The sequence below is a fragment of the Sorex araneus genome, chromosome 1 (genome assembly GCF_027595985.1).
Source record: "Sorex araneus isolate mSorAra2 chromosome 1, mSorAra2.pri, whole genome shotgun sequence".
Taxonomy (NCBI): Eukaryota; Metazoa; Chordata; class Mammalia; order Eulipotyphla; family Soricidae; genus Sorex; species Sorex araneus.
In genome coordinates, this window is record NC_073302.1 from 23,342,214 (window position 1) to 23,361,006 (window position 18,793).

General features: G+C 41.9%; 2 protein-coding genes across 2 annotated transcripts in view; one reads left to right on the forward strand and one right to left on the reverse strand.

Annotated features, from left to right (window-relative positions):
* SHOC1 (shortage in chiasmata 1) overlaps positions 1-10,287 on the forward strand; it is a 76,308-nt gene extending 66,021 nt beyond the window's left edge. Inside the window, exons 26-29 of the mRNA XM_055124987.1 lie at positions 561-692; positions 4,027-4,176; positions 5,186-6,119; positions 8,752-10,287. Of these exons, the coding sequence (XP_054980962.1) occupies positions 561-692; positions 4,027-4,176; positions 5,186-6,119; positions 8,752-8,852 (1,317 nt within the window). The 3' untranslated portion in view covers positions 8,853-10,287. The remainder of the gene's footprint in view (positions 1-560; positions 693-4,026; positions 4,177-5,185; positions 6,120-8,751) is intronic.
* A 143-nt stretch (positions 10,288-10,430) lies between these two features.
* GNG10 (G protein subunit gamma 10) lies at positions 10,431-17,342 on the reverse strand. The gene is made up of 3 exons (XM_055140744.1): positions 17,175-17,342; positions 12,509-12,640; positions 10,431-11,346 (listed from the first exon to the last, which is right to left on the reverse strand). The coding sequence occupies exons 1-2, from the start codon at positions 17,253-17,255 to the stop codon at positions 12,515-12,517; spliced, it is 207 nt and encodes a 68-aa protein (XP_054996719.1). The 5' UTR covers positions 17,256-17,342; the 3' UTR covers positions 10,431-11,346; positions 12,509-12,514.
* Positions 17,343-18,793: the final 1,451 nt, after the last annotated feature.

Genomic DNA, 18,793 nt, shown 5'->3' on the forward strand with positions numbered 1-18,793 from the left:
CCTCACAAATAAAATTCCTGAATTTTATATAACTTGATAAATTATATCTAAAATAATGTTCACACAAGTCAGGGGGAGAGCAATTGCGACAGAGAAGAAACCACTATGACAATGATAGTTGAAAATGATCATTCTGGACAAGAACTGAGTGCTGAAAGATGGTGAAGAGATATACATTATAACCTTTCCATATCTTTATTGCAAACTATAATGTCCAAAATGAAAAAAAAGAGAGAGACACAGACAGACAGACAGAGAGACAGAGAAAAAAGTGTCCGCCATAGAAACAGGCTGATTGGTGGAGTGGAGGAAGGTGACCTGGGGACATTGGTGATGGAAAATGGACACTGGTGAAGGGATGGGTATTGAAACATTGTAAGACTGAAACCCAATCATAAACAACTTTATAACTTTGAATCTCTAAGTGACTAATACAAAAATTAAAAAATTGAAAATAATATTCAAAGAATAGAATGTAATTTTTCCTTACAATTACAAGTTTTGTATGATATATTTTGCTTAATATTTCCTGTAATCTGACATGTTAAAATATTTTTTAGCTTATAATGTCCCCAGGAGTAGAAGAGACTGCACTATTAATTCGACAAATAGCTGACCATAATTTAATGACCTCAAAGAGAAATCCGTATGACTATCTGGATAAATCCTGGTTTGAAGTTTCACCATCTAAGGTTTATTATCTAAATAAATAATTGATATATTTGCAAATATATATAAATGTACTTGAATTCTTTTTATGGTAGCATATTTTTGTCTAGTTTAACACTTTTTTGTATATTGATCATTTGATTTTTGCTTTCATAATTGTCTCCTTATATATTTTGACCATTTCCACTTTGTTGTTGTTAAACTTATTTCTTTTTTCTAGAAATTAATATAGAAATCCCACATGGGAGACCGTGGCAAGTTCCCTGTGGAGTATTCTTATGCCAAAACCAGTAACAATGATAGGTCTCATTCCCTTGACCCTGATAGAGCCTCCAATGCGGCATCGTTGGGAAGGATGAGTAAAGAGAGGCTTCTAAAATCTCAGGGATAGGATGAATGGAGACCTTACTGAGACTGCTCGAGAAAATCAACAATCAACGGGATGATGATAATACTGAGTGCTTGCATGAATATTTATAACAGTAACCATAATGCTCAACATTTACTTAGATCATTTCCAGAATCACCTGTAGTGATTTTAATCTGACAAAACTAAGTACAGAAATGGTAGCTTAACAATAGAATACTTGCCTTGTTTACATGAAGCCCTGTATCTAATCTCTGGCACCAAAACAGGGAAAAGAAGAAAAGAAAAATCTGACAGAGATGTTTTAATTGCATCTTTTATAATGACTTTTAAATCTAATTTACCAGATGACTAATGATTTCAATACATATTATTTTATTTTTTGCTTTTTTTTTTTTGGTCACACCCGGCAATGCTCAGGGGTTACTCCTGACTTTGCACTCAGGAATTACTCCTGGCGGTGATTGGGGGATCATATGGGATGCTGGGAATCAAACCCGGGTTGCACCGCATGCAAGGCAAACGCCCTCCCCACTGTGCTAACGCTCCAGCCCCAGTACATATTATTTTAAAAACAACTTCTTCCCTACTTTAAGCATTTAAGAATAATAAGTATATTTAGAGAATAGTAAAATTCTATCATTCTACGATTTATCAATAGTTTTAATTGAAATTGAAAGTAGACTTGTAAAATATTTAAGATAATATTTAGAAGTACTTTTTTGTTAAAGTGTAATATCTCATTGCTCTCAAATCTACAGTGTTTATCTTTATTTTGAAATACAGTTAAGGGGCTGGAGACATAGTCCAAAGGACTGCAGTACGTGCTTTGCATGGAGGAAACCTGGGTTTAATCCTGGCCCCACATGAAACACCCCTTGGGAGCGACCCCCAGGCAACAAACTGGGAGGAGGCTCTGAGAGCTGCTGGTTGTGGCAAAAAACTTATAAGATAAAATAATATATATTCAAATCATAAATCCATAAAAAATGATTCTCTATGTACAAATATAGAATGTTCTTCAAGTAAGGGGGCTAGAGTGATAGTATAATGAGTTGGAGTTTGCCTTGCATGGGCCAACCCAGGTTCAATCCCTGGGACCCCATATGTTCCCTCAATCCCACCAGGAGTGACCACTGAGCTCAGAACAAGGAGAAAGCCCTGAGTACCACCAAATATGGCACTAAAAAGAAAAATAAATAGTAAGTTAATGAAAGCTGCAGCACAGAGCATGCAGTATACTACAAGTATACGAAACAAGAGGGGAAAAATCATTATTTGAGTACTATATATCTGGGCTGTCACTGTCACTGTCATCCCATTGCTCATCAATTTGCTCAAGCGGGCACCAGTAACGTCTCTGATTATGAGACTTATTGTTACTGTTTTTGGCATATCCAATACGCCACGGGTAGCTTGCCAGGCTCTGCCGTGTGGGCGCAATACTCTCAGTAGTTTGCCGGGCTCTCCGAGAGGGGCGGAGGAATCGAACACAGGTCGGCCACGTGAAAGGCGAACACCCTACCGCTGTGCTATCACTCCAGCCCATATCTGGGCTATAGACCAAGAAATGATGATTGGTTTAGCTCTAAAAGATCTGAAATAATGGAGTGGGAATGTACTTCCAACTGTACACTTCCCAGTACTTTTTGAATTTTTAACCATGTGACTATTTTACCACTGAAAACTATGAAATTATAAAATATATAAACAAATACTCATGTATTAAGTCATAGAACCTTTATCTGCTAAGAGGTCCATAGTAGCATCAGTAAGTATGGGTATAATTTATACATGAGTACAAATATACATGAGTACAATTTTATTCCTATTAAAGCATGCCAGTCTACTCACATGTCTATTAGATAAAACCAAAGGGTACAAAAAAGCCATGCAATCTGGTTGTGGTAGGGGTAGGGTAAGAATATGGCAATAGTAGATATGGCTGCTCTATTTCTAAACTTGTCATGAATCTCTCTGAAATTACATTTTAGATTTGAAATCATTTCTTGTTCAAAGATTCTATATTCTTCACAAGGCTTTCCTGAAATTGTCTCAGATAACAAAATGATTTATTTTAGTCAAACAGTGGTAGTACATAGTTTAGAGAGCTAAATTAATCTTTTTTTAATTGAATCACCATGAGATATAGTTACAAAGCTTTCATGTTTGAGTTTCAGTCATATAATTATCAATCACCCATCCCTCACCAGGGCACATTCTCCACTACCAGTGTCCCCAGTATCTGACCCCCATCTCCTGACTCTATGGCAGACAATTTCCCTCTTACTCTCTCTATTTTTGGGCATTATGGTTTGCAATACAGATACTGACAGGCCATCATGTTTGGTCCTTTATCTACTTTCAGCACACATCTCTCATCATTGATTTAGTGATCCCTTCTCTATTACAGCTACCTTCTCCCCCAGTTCATGAGGCAGGCTTCCAACTGTGGAGCAATCTTCCTGGCCCTTATCTCTGCTGTCCTTAGCTAAAGAAATCTTGAGGTATAAAAATTAAGTCTCAGGACCGGAGAAATAGTACTGCAGGTCAGGCACTTGCCTTGCACACAACTGGCCCGGGTTCGATCCCTGGCATCCCATAGGGTTTCCTGAGCTAAGGGCAGAGACAGGAGTAACCCTGAGGTATATTCCCCCCGTTCCCTGCCTCCAAAGAAATTAAGTCTCTTAAAAGATTTCCTACTAGAAAATCTGTTAGATTAAAAACAAATTTCACTGGAAAGAAATAAACTATAATAAATCTTTCTGGATCTGTGATTTAGACTCAATGAACATTCCGAGTTATGACTGCATATAAGTCTTTATTGCCAAAGAAGTTTCTTTTCTTCCTGGCCATACTTGTCCCCTAGGGATCTCAAAGGTGCTGTAGATGTAATCAAAATAAGCATTTGGATATGCTAGAGTTAAATATAATGAAATTGGTCACTTTCAAAACACCACTGACCGACTGTTCCTTAAACTCTTTTCTAGGAAGAAATATATTTACTTGATTTTCCATGTATTAATCCATTGGTGGCACAGCTCATGTTAAATAAAGGACCCTCACTGCACTGGATATTACTGGCAACTCTTCCTCAACTTCAGGAACTCTTACCTGAAGTTCCAAAAAAAGTGTTAAAGGTTAGTTAATTGAGATGCTTCTGAGTTTCTTTCCCTTCAACTAGAGTGTCAATTTTTACCATAAGAGGTTTCAAAATGAAGTGATCCATTTTGTTTTGGACTTCACATAGCAAAACAATGTCACTTGAATTAAATTGAATTAAATTTCTTTTCAAATTCTCACTGAAAACACAACATACAATTTAAAACTATTCAATGTGGATAATACAATGCAATCAGTTTAAAACACTTAAATAATTTTGGAATGTTTCTACATCCACAGACAATTACACACTCTATTCTTTTGTTTTCACATTATCTTTTCAATACCATCATGATGTTTTTAATTGTAGTGAGGAAGCTGTAGCCTTATTTGTAATATTTTCAAGTCTATAGCAAGCAAAAATTTATAAATAACTTGTGTAGCTAAAAATTCTGCTGAGTGATCAGGAAATAAATGCAAATTATAATAACTTTTTCTTTAAATAAAAGACAGAATATGAAGGACAGAATATAACTGACAGAATGTTACTCTAACTGACAGAAATAAGAGAGAAAAGCATGGGTCTGATGGGTCTGGAGGCTAACAGCCTCTTGAACTGAAAACCCCATTCTTGGTCACTTTTCTCTGGATATTGCTTAAATCAATAATCATCAGAAGAAAGCAGTTAGGGCGTTTGCTTTGCACGCGGCCAACCCGGGTTCAATTCCTCCGTCCCTCTCGGAGGGCCCGGCAAGCTTCCAAGAGTATCCTGCCCGCACGGCAGAGCTTGGCAGCTACTCATGGCATATTCGAGACGCCAAAAACAGTAACAACAAGTCTCACAATAGAGATGTTACTGGTGCCCACTCAAGCAAATTGATGAGCAACGGGATGACAGTGATACAGTGAAAACCTAATCATATTATGAGCTTATTGCATCAATTATTGCAATACTTATGAATAGGTTAATTATTTGATCTTGTCTTTCTTTTAGATAAGCACCATTATTTATGTTTACTTGTTGATGTATTTTTTTTTACTTTTTAGCAGTTTTGTGACATCACTTCCTTATTCAAGATTAGTTCTTCTCCCATAAAAGAATCAACTCAAATTTTATCACCTCCAAAAAACAATAATCAGACCTTTGCTTCTCAGAGTTCAGCATCTGGTTCCACAGACTGTGTCATTCAAGAACATAATGAATATTATCAATATATAGACTTAGGAGAGACTGTACAGAAAGATACAAATACTACTTCAAATTATGATGCTTCTTTTATGGAATTAAGAAAAATATGCCTTTCACCACCTGTGACTTCTTACAATCAGACCAGCTACTGGAAAGACTCCAGTCATAATCTTAACATAATGCAGAACAATTCTTTTCTGACTAACAGAAAATCCGGAAACATGGCTAGGAACTCATTTTTATATCAGAATAACTCAGAATCAGATATATTTTCTTTGGGTCTGAAACAATCGTATAGTGCACCCATATCACCAGCTGACACTCAGGAGATATTTGTTCCTGGTTGTATAAATTATCAGGAAAGGGGACTACCCAAAGCAAAAGGATGTATAAATAAAGAAGCATCTACTCCCAGCCCAGGGTGCTCTCACTGGAACATCAAAAACAATGTTCAGGAACAACATTACTCATTCAACTTACCACATGAGACAGAGCAGACTACCCGGAACAAGTGGTTCTCCCAGGAAGACCATTTATTCACTGAGCAGCGGAAATGTCTACTGAATGAATTAGGAAGTTTCATATGTGAAAGTTCAAATTCTGGGACTAAGAAGTCTGTCTGTAGAGAATCGCCATTTGCTCCCAGTATGGATTTATTTTGTGCTTCTGATACTCATGTAAATCAAAAAGAATTCAACAATTTTAATTTTAACCAAAGTGCTGAAAAATGTTTAGGACAGAAAAGGCACTCTGAATTTTCATCTACCTCAAGGGAAAATGAACCATTAGCAGGTAACATTATCCAAAATTTGATTTTAAAAAAACACTCCCAAATAGAATTTTATTCTTATTATTTTTTAATGTAGGAGTACTGCTATTTATTTAGCCATTGATTAAGCTGATTGGATTGGGCATGAACTCCACACTACTTTTTTTTTATTCAGAATGTTAATTTTATTATTATTGTTTACTATTATTATTATTTAATAACTAAAACTGTGAGATAGTTACAAAACTTTCATGTTTGAGTTTCAGTCATACAATGATCGATCACCCAACCCTCCACCAGTGCACATCTTCCACCACCCAGTATCACCCTCCCCACTCCCCATGCCTCTATGGCAGACAATCTCCCCCATACTCTCTTTTGTATTGCTTGTTATGAAAGCACACGATGTCACGAGGCCACGAGGGCCAGTACTTTTAGAATTCTGAAATTTTAGATAATTAGGGTCTGGAGAAATCTCTGCAGTGAGCTGCTCGGTTTGGAGATTGCTTTGTGTGTCTCTGGATCAAGACTATTAAGGAGCTCAAGTAGCAGCTGGAGGCAGTTTGTGGGCGTGACTTCTCATTGGGTTCTGGAAGTTGGCGGCCGCTGGGGTTTTTAGGGGACAGGTGGAGGGATGTCTACCCCTGTCTGAGGCACCCCAGTGAAGTCAGCCTGGCTTAAAGTCCAGAGACATCTCTGCAGCGAGCTGCTTGATTCGGAGATTCTTTTGTGTGTCTCCGGATCACGGTCCTTGTTTCCATCTTTTCCAGAGAAATAAACTATTGGTATATGCCATGTAGGGCGCACCCGCTCGCCCACAGCACACCATACTGCAGGCCCTAACTGCGGCTTTTGATCTCTTTCGAGATGTATGGGTCTCTGAAATAAGAACAACAAATGAGCTTGTATAGCTGAACTGGAGGTGGTTTGTGGGTGTGGCTCCCGTACACCTAACTTTTGGCCGTTTAATTTCTTGGTAAACTTGGCTCTAAGTTGTTGGGGCCAGACCAAAGGCACAGCGGCAATTCTGGGGTATCGGGAAGTCAGCTGATACTGCAGTGAGGCTGCTGATGCACTCACCCCGCAGGTACAGGTTGACCTGCTGGCGGGCACCAGACCCCCTCCAAATAGAATTTTAAAAGACAGAATCATCTTCAAATTAAAAATCAGATTTTTGGTCCTAATTAACTTCAAAAATCTTCAATACCTCTTAGGTCAGGGGAAAATTTTAAAATCTAATTATATACTTCTATAAAGAAATGCAAATAAAAATTGTACCAATTTCTTGTTGCTTTGTATGGACTAAACATTCCACTTGTTTAAAATAATAAACTAAAACAAAAGATTAACATTACCAAAATCAAATACGAAATCAGTAAATTTGAAAATCAGTTTTTGTGTAAGACTCTAATAGACTAACATCAGTTAAGAGCTTAATATGCTAGGCACCAGCCTAAGCCATTTAAGTGGATTGCTTAACTTAATTCTTTTATTACATTAGGTACCATCCTTAACTCTTAGAATTAACATCTCTGAAAATTTACTTGTAACAGTTTTTCTTATAGAACACTTACGTTTTCTCTTCATTAGTAATTTTATCTTTTCTATGTCATTTCTTACTGCATTAGCAGGAATATCGAGAACAAAAGATTAAATTCTAATGACCATACAAAGCTGGACTTCCCATGAAGAGGCAAAAAGAGAAGCTGAAGTTCATCTTATCCTACTCTGTAGACCCTTTTGTGTAGCCTAAGAGCCCAGAATATTATTTTAGATTTACCTCTTTTTGATTCCAGTTCAGAGGTTTGATTTACATAGTACTGCCCCTAGAAAACTTATTCAAAGTCATGAGCAAAATCTCAAGATAATTTTCCATTTGTTCTATAGGTTTATATATGTGATCTCTATCCTAAAATTGCCTATTACATTGCTTTTTTAATTTTCTTATAATGGCATCCAATACTTGAATTGAGACTATATGTAACCTCAGGAATAACTGAAATTTTAAATATTTTAGCTTCCTTTTTTAGAAACTGACTTTTTTCCTCTATAGATTCCAAACCTAGGATATTTCAGCCAAATGTAATATATATAAAATTGTCAGATAAGGCAATACCACATACAATTACTATCTCGATCAGAGCTCATTATGTTAGCAAACATACATTTCAGAACTAAGGCACAGGCTTAACTTTAAAAGCAAGAGAGGGGCTGGAGTGATAGCACAGCAGGTTAGGGCCTTTGCCTTGCACGCGGCCGACCTGGGTTCTATTCCCAGCATCCCATACGGTCCCCTGAGCATCGCCAGGAGTAATTCCTGAGTGCAGAGTCAGGAGTAACCCCTGTACATCACCGGATGTGACCACCCCCCCCCAAAAAAAAACTAAAAAGAAAAATAAAAGCAAAAGAGATGTAATCATCTGTGCTAAGCATAAAAACATTTATTATGTTTATCATCAATTTCCAGAATTTGGTTACTAGGTACACATGCATTTATGCTAAGAAATGTAATCTTTAATAGTCACGATATTACTCATTTGGAAAGTCAACACTGTAGACAGATGATGAAAAGACAGGATTCATTTGAATATCTGGGGAAAAATAGCTACACTTTATTATTACGAACAATAAAATGATTTTTCTTCTCCTTTTTAGGTGGTATGTGCTCACAATTACCACAATTCAAAAAACGACGTCTCGTCTATGAAAAAGTCCCCGGTAGAGTTGATGGACAAACTCGTCTAACATTCTTTTGAAAGAGAAAAAGGTGTGACATACTTTTAATGATAATGACTTACATTTGTTGATACATGAAAAAAATGCAGTTGTTGGTTTTTCGATTTTGTTTTGTTTTGGGGCCACATCCGGCAAAACTCAGGGTTACTCCTGGTTTAAGATTCCAGGGATCGAACCCAGTTGACCACATGAAAGACAAACACCCTACCCATTGTACTATCACTCCAGTCCTAGAAATGCAATTGTCCTTACATGTTCTTGCTGTTTCAATTCATTATATTGTATTTTGCCCCAATACTTTGCATCTTTATAACTAAAACATTCAAATTATCATGATGGTAATAAGATACAAATATCTCCAATTTATCTAAATAACTCATGTTTTGTTAGAGAAAGAGAAAACTTTATTGAATACATGTAAAAGGGGTATGTAGGATGTGTGTGTGTGTGTGTGTGTGTGTGTGTGTGAGTGCACGCGCATGTACGTTTAAATTTCAAAATCTACGATTTTCTTGAATTCTCAAGTTTTTGCCAAACAGGAAAAGTGAATCAAGTAAAGGTTTTTTTTTTTCTTTTTGGGTCACACCCAGCGATGCTCAGGGGTCACTCCTGGCTCTGCACTCAGGAATTACTCGTGGCGGTGCTCGGGGGACTATATGGGATGCTAGGAATCGAACCCTACCCACTGTGCTATTGCTCCAGCCCCTCACGTAAAGTTTTTTTGGGACATACAAAAGGCTATACATAATTAAAGTAATACGTGATGAGCTTGAGATAATGTGGAAATTTTTAATTTGTAAAGATAATGTGAAGTATAAACCATCCTCCACATGTATAAAACTATCCTTCACTTTTATGCTATAATACTCTTACCACCAAAAGTTTCTTCCAACCCTCAGTGTGTGCACACATGTGCATGCGTATGTGCATGTGTGTGTGTGTGTGTGAGAGAGAGAGAGAGAGAGAGAGAGACAGAGACAGAGACAGAGACAGAGACAGAAACAGAGACAGAGACAGAGAGACAGGAAGCATAGACAATATAGAGTCCACCCTGTTAGGAAAATTCCAAGCATATGATACAATATTGTTAACTTCAGGCACTAGAGTTAACAGCACATCTCTAAGATATACTTGTCTTGTATAACAAAATTTAGTAGGAATTGTTTAAAATGTCTATTGTTAAGCTGACAATGAAACACAATAAAGAAAGAATCCAAAGAGAAGCTGAAGAGAAAGGAAAGAAAGGATAATTGATGGTAAGGCATTTCAGAAGTGAAACAGATCCAGAATACAGGGATTAGTAAAGGGATAACTGAATTATGATGAATGGAAGGGATTCAGATCATTTAGATTTAGAAGTGGTAGCTATTTTCATTTATAGGCTTTCATGTCACTATATCAAAGAGCAAATACTGTCAGTAATTGAGTAATTTCTGCATGCTATATTATTTCCCCACAAATTAAAAAAATAACTCTACAAGTTTTTATACAAACAAAAAGTTTATCTCCCACCTGCATAACTCAATCTCACAAGCGAACAGAAATTCAGGAAGCCTTTAAAACACACAATAGACAAAAAAAACTGCTCTCATAGAAAATAATGGATCAAGCATAAATTTTATTTCTAAGTTCTTCAAAGAGTATTACAATAACAGAGTATCTTTTAAAAGTATCCCAAATTAAAGGCACCTTATCAAACACTTGTGATATCAAGAATGTATTTTTGTTGTGGTATCTTCATTTTACTTTGTTTTAAATTGCTGGCAATGTCCTCTAGGTCACATTTTAAACATTTTTTAAAAGATACAAAATACTAGTTTTTCATTTTCTGAAGGATAACCACAACTACAAAGTAGAGGAACTTAAAAAAGGCAAATATCAAATATGCTTCATATACAGGATGGGTGATGTTATACACACCATCAGCCTTTCTAAGAATGTTTACTAAGAAACAGTTTCATATAGTGTTAAAATTAACAGTTTTCTCATTAAGAAAGTTCAAAACATTATTTGACTATTGAAATCTATTTCTCCCAATTTTATGTCATTTATAAGTTGTAAATTCACTTAGAAAAGAACAAATTTTGTCATGATACAAAAATCTTATTCACGGAACAACAAATTATAAATAAACAGTTTTTAATAAACAAGTGTTTCTCAAAAGTGTAAACATACAGTAAATAAAACATGTAATATTCTAGGCATATAATCACAGTAACTTACTTATGAAGAAGGTACATTTTGGAATGTATTTGGTGATGTATTTGTCTTAAGTACAGAGTACTTGCCCAAAAGAAAGCAAAATTTGGTGGTTATTATTTAAATCTACTATTTTACTTGGTTTTCTTATTGACCAGAAAATCAAATTTCTATAGAATATTGGCTATAGGATCTAGGTCACAGAAAAGGTCTGAAACATCTAAAGGTCATTAATTAGAGAAAAGTGTTTTCTGAGACTTGGAGGCAGTCATTCGTTAATCTGCACTGGAAAGCATTCCTCAGCGAACTTCCCTTCTGAAAAGAGAATTTGGTAGATTTTCACATTAAAATGACTTAGACATAAAATTAACAGTTTTACTTTCATAGGTCCCTTAATAGAGTAGAAAGTAGCAAGTTAATAGGAAAAAACATCCGAACCATATGATTGAATGAGTGGCATCCATGAAAGTAAAAAGAAAAATGAAATGTGAACTTTAAAAACATTTTTTTAATTATTTCCAGCAGTGCTTGGAGACCATGATGGGGATCAAACTGGGGCTCCCACATGCAAAGTATATGGAAAAGGACCTCTCGGAACACTAATTATTAATATGCCACCAGAGGTTTTTAAAGCTGATTTTAATCTATGCACTATTCCCCTCATAGCTACATTACTTCCTTTATTAAAACACATAAATATATCCTTAAAGCTTTTAGGAAAAAATCTGAGCTGAAGTTAAGAACGAGTCTTCTTCTCTTTGAAGTGTTTTGCTCCAAAAGTAGCAAATCACTCTGAAGCATCATGTGGCAAATAACAACTCTCAGATGGAATAAGGACCAAGAGGGTTGGATTAAGACCAAGAAATCACCACCAGGGGCTGGAGAAAATAGCAAAGCACCTAAAGGTGCTTATCTTGCATGTGATTAACTGCAACCAGATCCCCAGCACCCACGTGGTCCCCCAGATACCTCTGGGTGCAGCCCTGGAGGCCCCATGCACTGCCCGCAGAGCCCTCACAGCACTGCAGCCTTGAGCCCTTGCACTGAACCTGGCTGAGAATCAGCGAATGGGGCCCCTAGACCTCCTGGAAATTGCTTGGGAGACCCCACACCAGCCCTCAAAAAAGAAATTTCCACTAGGGCCAGGGGTCCAACTCAATGACAGACTACTTGGTCAGCATGTGTGAGGAGGCCCTGAGATTCCTGGTATGCACATACATGCACATACAGAAACTTCCACTCGAAGAGCTCAAGTGCATAAGGTTCTTAACATCTCAGGAGTCAGTGGCAGAGGGAGGGAGAGGAGGCTCGCCTAATTAGAAGTATTCCCCTGGCAGGCTAACCAGAGCCACCCTTAAGGAAGATGTGCATTTTGTTGTTTCTTACTCTAATTCCCCCCCGAGAATGGTAGATCTTCAAAGCTCGGCTGCCAGACTCCATCAGGAACTTAATAATGGCACAGTTTATCCCTGCTCACCTGTCCTCAGAGTAAAGCACAGGATCTGGGTTCCCGGAAGGGATTACTGCCAGTCGGAACACCGACCAGCAGGGCATCCTTGCAGGCATTCTGCATGCAGTACTGCTGAAGCTCGGCCGCGGCCTGCGAGACCTGAATGAGACAGAGACACAGACAGGGCGAGCTGTTCAGTGATTCCATATTCTGGAAACCGGCCCCTCAACCTTGTAAAGGTTTCACTCTGACAAGCCCCAATTTCCCTTTACCTGAAAGTTTTAAGAACTGAACTCAAAAAAAAAAAAGGGGGGGGGGAGAAGGAAGGTTATAATTTCTATGAATTCTGAGTAAGCAATTTGAGGGGGGTTAATTGCTTATTTATTAAAGGGAAAAACAACCTTATCGTTGAACACCTTACAACCCTAATGTTGTGACTGAATTAGTAAAGAAATATTTTATGCTAGTGTTTCCTTTACAAGTTTTCAGAGTTTAAAGTGTACACTGGTATATTTAAGTTTGCCAATAATTTCCAGTCACCTCTCTTGTTGTATTCCAGTTACCCCAAGAACACACCTAAAGGAGCTGGAGCTAGCCTACTGGTTTTGTGGAGGAGAATCAGCCACCAGCCCTTAACTCCCTGCCTACCAAACCTCCACCCAAGTGAGTGCGGTCATCCCAGGACATCCAGTCAACTCTCCATTTGACCGTAGACGCAGGAAGAGCTAGCAAATATCAGCTAAACAGTGGAATCCAGCTCAAATAAGTGTTGTTTAAGTCACTAAGTTTTGGAGTTTTATTAGGCAGTGAAAACAGATACAGTATTATTCTACCTCTTCTTAAGCCTCCACATTTATTGATGCATATTTATATGGAAATTCTCCTCATTTTTCTTGAATAATAATAACTTTTGTATTAAAAACTCACCATACTGGGGCTGGAGTGATAGCACAGCGGGTAGGGCGTTTGCCTTGCACGCGGCCAACCCGGGTTCGAATCCCAGCATCCCATATGGTCCCCTGAGCACCGCCAGGGGTAATTCCTGAGTGCAGAGCCAGGAGTAACCCCTGTGCATCGCCAGGTGTGACCCAAAAAGAAAAAAAAAAAAAAAAAACTCACCATACTGTATAAAATTGCTCCAATTGTTTTCAGGCATTACTACTAGTCTGTCTTAATTTTCCAAGCTTCTAATAACAAGAAAATTATCTTCATGTGTTATAATTAAAACTAATTATAGGGGCTGGAGCGATAGTACAGTGGGTAGGGTGTTTGCCTTACATGCGGCCGATCTGGGTTCGAGCCCCAGCATCCCATAAGGTCCCCCAAGCACCGCCAGGAGTGATTCCTGAGTGCAGAGCCAAGAGTCAGCCCTGAGCATTGCCAGGTGTGACCCAAAAAGCCAAAAAAAAAAAAAAACCTAATTATAATTAAACAATTACATTTTATACAATTATTATACTTAAATATAATTATAATTTAAATTATGTGAAAATTAAAACATCTCCATATGTCATAATTATTCCACTTCTAGACTGTTTTACAAATTTAGATTTCACTCAGGTAAGAAGTTTATTCCAGGGGCCATATCAATAGTATAGCCTGTAGTATGCTTGCCTTACACTCAACCAAACCCAGGTTAGATCCCTGGCTCCCCTAAAGTCCCCTAAAGCCTGCCAAAAGTGATCCCTGAGCACAGAACCAGAGAAAGTCCTGAGCACTGCCAGGTGTGGCCCAAAAACAAAACAAAAAGTAAAGTTTATTCTGTACTCGATATAGACTACCCTATATTCTAATACTATCTTTAAGTTTGCTTTTCCCCTCAACAGAAGTTTGGCAGTTTAGATATTTATGTTTGTTGTAATTATTAGTGATTATATTAGTGATTATATGTAACAGCTATAATTTTTAAATTGGAACACCCCCCCCCCAATAACTTATTAGTGTGACCTTGAGTACAACTTAAAAATCTGTGGATCTTCATCACCCAGAACTACCCTTTTATAGATAATAGATAGCAGTATTTTTTCCTACCTACTTCACATGGGAAACAGGTATTTGGCTCAATTTTCCTTTCCACCTGAGATTCCAATATCGTGAATATATTGAACATCTAGCCCTGGTTTCAGTTCCTTGACCTTTTCTTCAAAAATCCTCCACATTGGGGCTGGAGCAATAGCACAGTGGCGTTTGTCTTGCACGTGGCCGACCCGGGTTCGATTCCCAGCATCACATATGGTCCCCTAAGCAACGCCAGGAGTAATTCCTGAGTGCAGAGCCAGGAGTAACCCCTGTGCATTGCCAGGTGTGATCCAAAAAGCAAAAAAAAAAAAAAAAAAAAAAAACTCCACACTGACAATGAATTGCTGGCATCCAGAACCTTACACTCCTACACCCTCCTTCCTTATCACCACCTCCCCTACCCTTCCAGGACTCCGTTCTTTCACTCTCAATATACCTCACTCCCTTTGCCTGGCCCGGGGCCACGTGGCTGGCTCTCTTCCTGCTCCACCCAGCTGAGATTGTGCTTCTTTCTGGGCAGACCCTCATCCTCTTATCCCTCCACCCCAACTTCCATCTCTTTGACCTACCTCCCCTGCCAAAGGACTATCACCTGAGCACTAGAGTTCTAGGCCAGGGCCCAGGGAAAGTATAGGAGGGAAAGGAAGGCGTGGACAACCCCTTCCATCCTTGACGCAGCATACGGTCCCCCAGCGTCGCCAGGGTAACACAGCCAGGAGTGTAAATCCTGAGCACTGCCGGGAATAAAAATAAAAATAAAATGGGGGGCCATCCCACCCCCCAAAATTAGTCCTAAATTAGTCCTACTGGAAAAAGAAAAAAAATCACAAGTCTCCAGTCTCACAAGCTGAGTTGAAAGGTATCTACGGATGTGTCTACTACACGGGCTCACTCCTTCCCCCAAAGGACTCCCCCAACTGGCCACTCCTGTGACTGCTGAGTTTCCTTTCCTCTGTCCTCACAGAGAACTTGGCTTCCTACTTCACAAAGAAAAATATCACCATACAGGATCTGAAGCCCATATGTAGCAACATCTCCTGTAACTCTTCTTCCAGCCGCAGAAGCCGGCCCTCCAATCACATGCTCCCCGGCAGGTCCTGTCTCCTCTATTTCCAACTCTTTGTTCCTTCCCTCCAGCCTAAAAATAGTTTGTTCCTTCCCCCTAACTTCAACACTGCCTTTTCATTTCCTAATTTAAAAGTTTCCTCTTTAGAACTAGACTTTTTAAAGTCTGTCTATCCTCTATTACCAATCCAGATTCTGTTTCTTCCATCTAGGCGAACTTTTCTGCATTCCATAACTCTCCTTCACCATGCTTTTATCATGCTCACATCACTGAAAATAATCTAACATTATATTATTGGTGCAATTCTGATGTGGCTCATTGCTCACACTAAGCAACTCTCTTGGCACAGGCCAGGGTCTACAATTCAGCCCAGTTCTGACGGTTTCTCCAGAGAAAGCCTCAGCTCCCTGCAGGTTAAGGCTCAGTCCCACGGACCCCTCTTTCCCGTGCAGAGAGGAAAGTGCAGGCAGCCACCGGCGCTTCTGACCTTTGGGCTATAGGTAGGCAGCTCTCCCCGGCCCCCCTCGTAGGTTTGCTTAATGTGCTAGGGCGGCTCACGGAAGCATTTACTAGATGGCTGTTTTATGACTTTAAAAGGAACAATAAAAGATGTGTAATTCCGGAACAGCCAGAGCTGGAAGAAAGCGCTGCTTTAGTCAAGGTGTGGGGAAGAGGAACTGAGCTTCCAGGCTCGCTCCAACTCCACGCTCCGCTCCACCGGCATCTCAGCTCCGTCGCCCAGGCAGGAAGGATGCGGGAAGGATGCCTTTAACTCATCACCACCGAGGAACTAGTGCCAGACGAGATGCACTTTTAATTCTATGTCACAGCTGGTTGCTATGTTTACGGTTTACCTTCCCTATGGAATTATCAGTATTCCCAGGAAGGACCCGGAGTGGGGCCAGCTACAGAGCAAGGGACGACTGAGCCAGGCTGGCAGTGGGCGCGGGGGGGCGGGGGCGGGGGCACAGGGCAGGCACACGCCCAAGGCCAACAACCCCCGCCACACTCACTACGCAGGGCTGGTTGCTGGATACGGCTGGGCAGCAGAGGCTTCTCGGACAACAGAAGAAGGACACCAGGCGTGCTAGGCCCCACCTCTGGGAAACCCCCTCCTTCTCCCCTGCTTTCTCCGGTTCTCTTCCTCCGCCAAGTCTTTCGGGGCCCCCGGGCTCCCGTGTCCCCTGGAACACCCAGTTTTCGTTGGCGTACTAAGGATCCCTTTCACCCCGGCTACTCGGAGCTCCCCACACACACACACACCGGCCCCGATCCCCGCCGCTCCATCCCTCGCGCCCAGGCCCCAGCCCCGCGCCGCGTCCCGATCCATCCCGCTCCCCATCCCGACTCGTGGCCGCCCTCCACCCATCGCCCGCGACCCTCGGGATCGCTTTCCCAAAGGGCCACACACCCCCAGGGGTGGGGGGCGGCATCCCGGCCGGGTCCCCACCGCCGCTGCCCGTGCTGGATCCTTCCCATCCGACGCCGCCCGCCCGGCCCCCGGCCCGGCCCCAACCCCGCCTGCCGCCGCCGCCGCCGCCACCACCGCCCGCGGGTCGGGCGCGCGTCCGCCGGGCGCCGCGGCGGGCAGGGGCGCGGGGACCCCACCTTGATCCTCTCCACGGCCGCCTCCAGCTTGAGCTGCTCCACCAGGCGCTGCAGGGCGCTCACGCTGGCCCCGGAAGACATGGCGACGGCGGCGGCGCTCGGGGCGCGGGGAGGCCGGGCAGCCCCAGCCGCGAGGCCGCCGACTCGGGCGCCGCCCCGGGGCGGGGAAGCCGCAGCGCCCGCCCCGCCGGGGGGCGGGTGGGGGTGGGGGAGGAGCCGCACCCGAGCCCCCGCCGCAGCCTCGAGCCCCCGCTCCGGGCGTCGGCCAGGCTCGAGTCCGAAACCTGGGGCAGAGGAAACGCGCCGCGTCCCGCCTGCTGGCCGCGTGCGCGCCGGCGGGTCGGACCCCGCGGGCACCGCGACTCCCCCTAAGGGGACACGGGCCCGCCGGTCGTGGGTCACTTTGTCTCGGGAGCGCTTCCTCCTGGCTCCGGTGAGACCGTGGTGTCGGTCCAGCAGCTCAGACGGGGTCCCGCGAAGAGGAAATGCAACGCCAAGAGTTGGCTTGTGCCGCTGAAAAGCTCGGGGACTTTGGAAGGCGATTCATCTGCTCTAAATAATAGCGTCCCGGCGCCGGGCGCAGGGTCGGCCGCAGTTTGGCCGCGGGTTGCTCGGACTCCGGGGCGGGGAAGGAAGGTTGCAAGCCTGCGCCGCGCCCGTTAGGAAAGCAAAGCCCAGAGCCCCTCTTCGCTCTCTAGGTGTTTCAACAGAAAATCCCGGGGCGCCCCGAGCCCAGTCACTCTTCGAGACAAGGGTCTTGGAGTTGGGATGTTCAGATTATTGAGGACGAGGGGTGGTGGCCAGTCCAGCGGATAGGCCACAACTTCCCCTTTTGAAGGAAGGGGAAGCTGAGGCTCTTAACTAAATCTCATTCCAGGAGGTTCTCTTAACAAGCACATCCAGCCCAGAGAAAGAGGCATCATTTTTTTTTTTTGGGGGGGGGGTTATTTGGGTATTTTTTCACTCCACAGTTCTCTACACAAAGGAATTCAAAACACCTATAAAAAACACCAGGCCCGGGGCTGGAGCAATAGCACAGGGGGTAGGGCGTTTGCCTTGCACGCAACCGACCCGGGTTCGATTCCCAGCATCCCATATGGTCCCCTGAGCATCGCCAGGGATAGTTCCTGAGTGCAGAGCCAGGAGTGACCCCTGTGCATCGCCGGGTGTGACCCAAAAAGAAAAAAAAAGAAACAGACCAGGTATTGGCCATACCACTCAACATTCCCGTTAGGTCATGGGTTTTAACAAACGAGGTTCTTTCCTGTTTCTGCGTAAGAAGTTCGTTTTAGGGAGCATTACTCATGTCTTGTTTTATTATTATAATAATTCTGTGGTTATTACAATTCAGTTATCTAAAACTGAAGTTGAGGAACCCAGTTCTGAGGTTAATCTGCCCACAGTCAACTAGGTAGGGGCAGTTGCAGAACCACAAATCAAACCTTGGCCTCTCGGGCTATTAAGCGTGAGCAGGTGGAAGCCTCTGCCTCCGCGCTCTCTTCTTGGGGTTATCAGAGGAGGAACTGCCCCAGGCTGCAGCTTCTGAGTCACTTAACGGTCACAACCTGCAGAAGTCTCTGAGGAATCCCTGCTCACTGAGGGGAGGACGTGACTCGCTA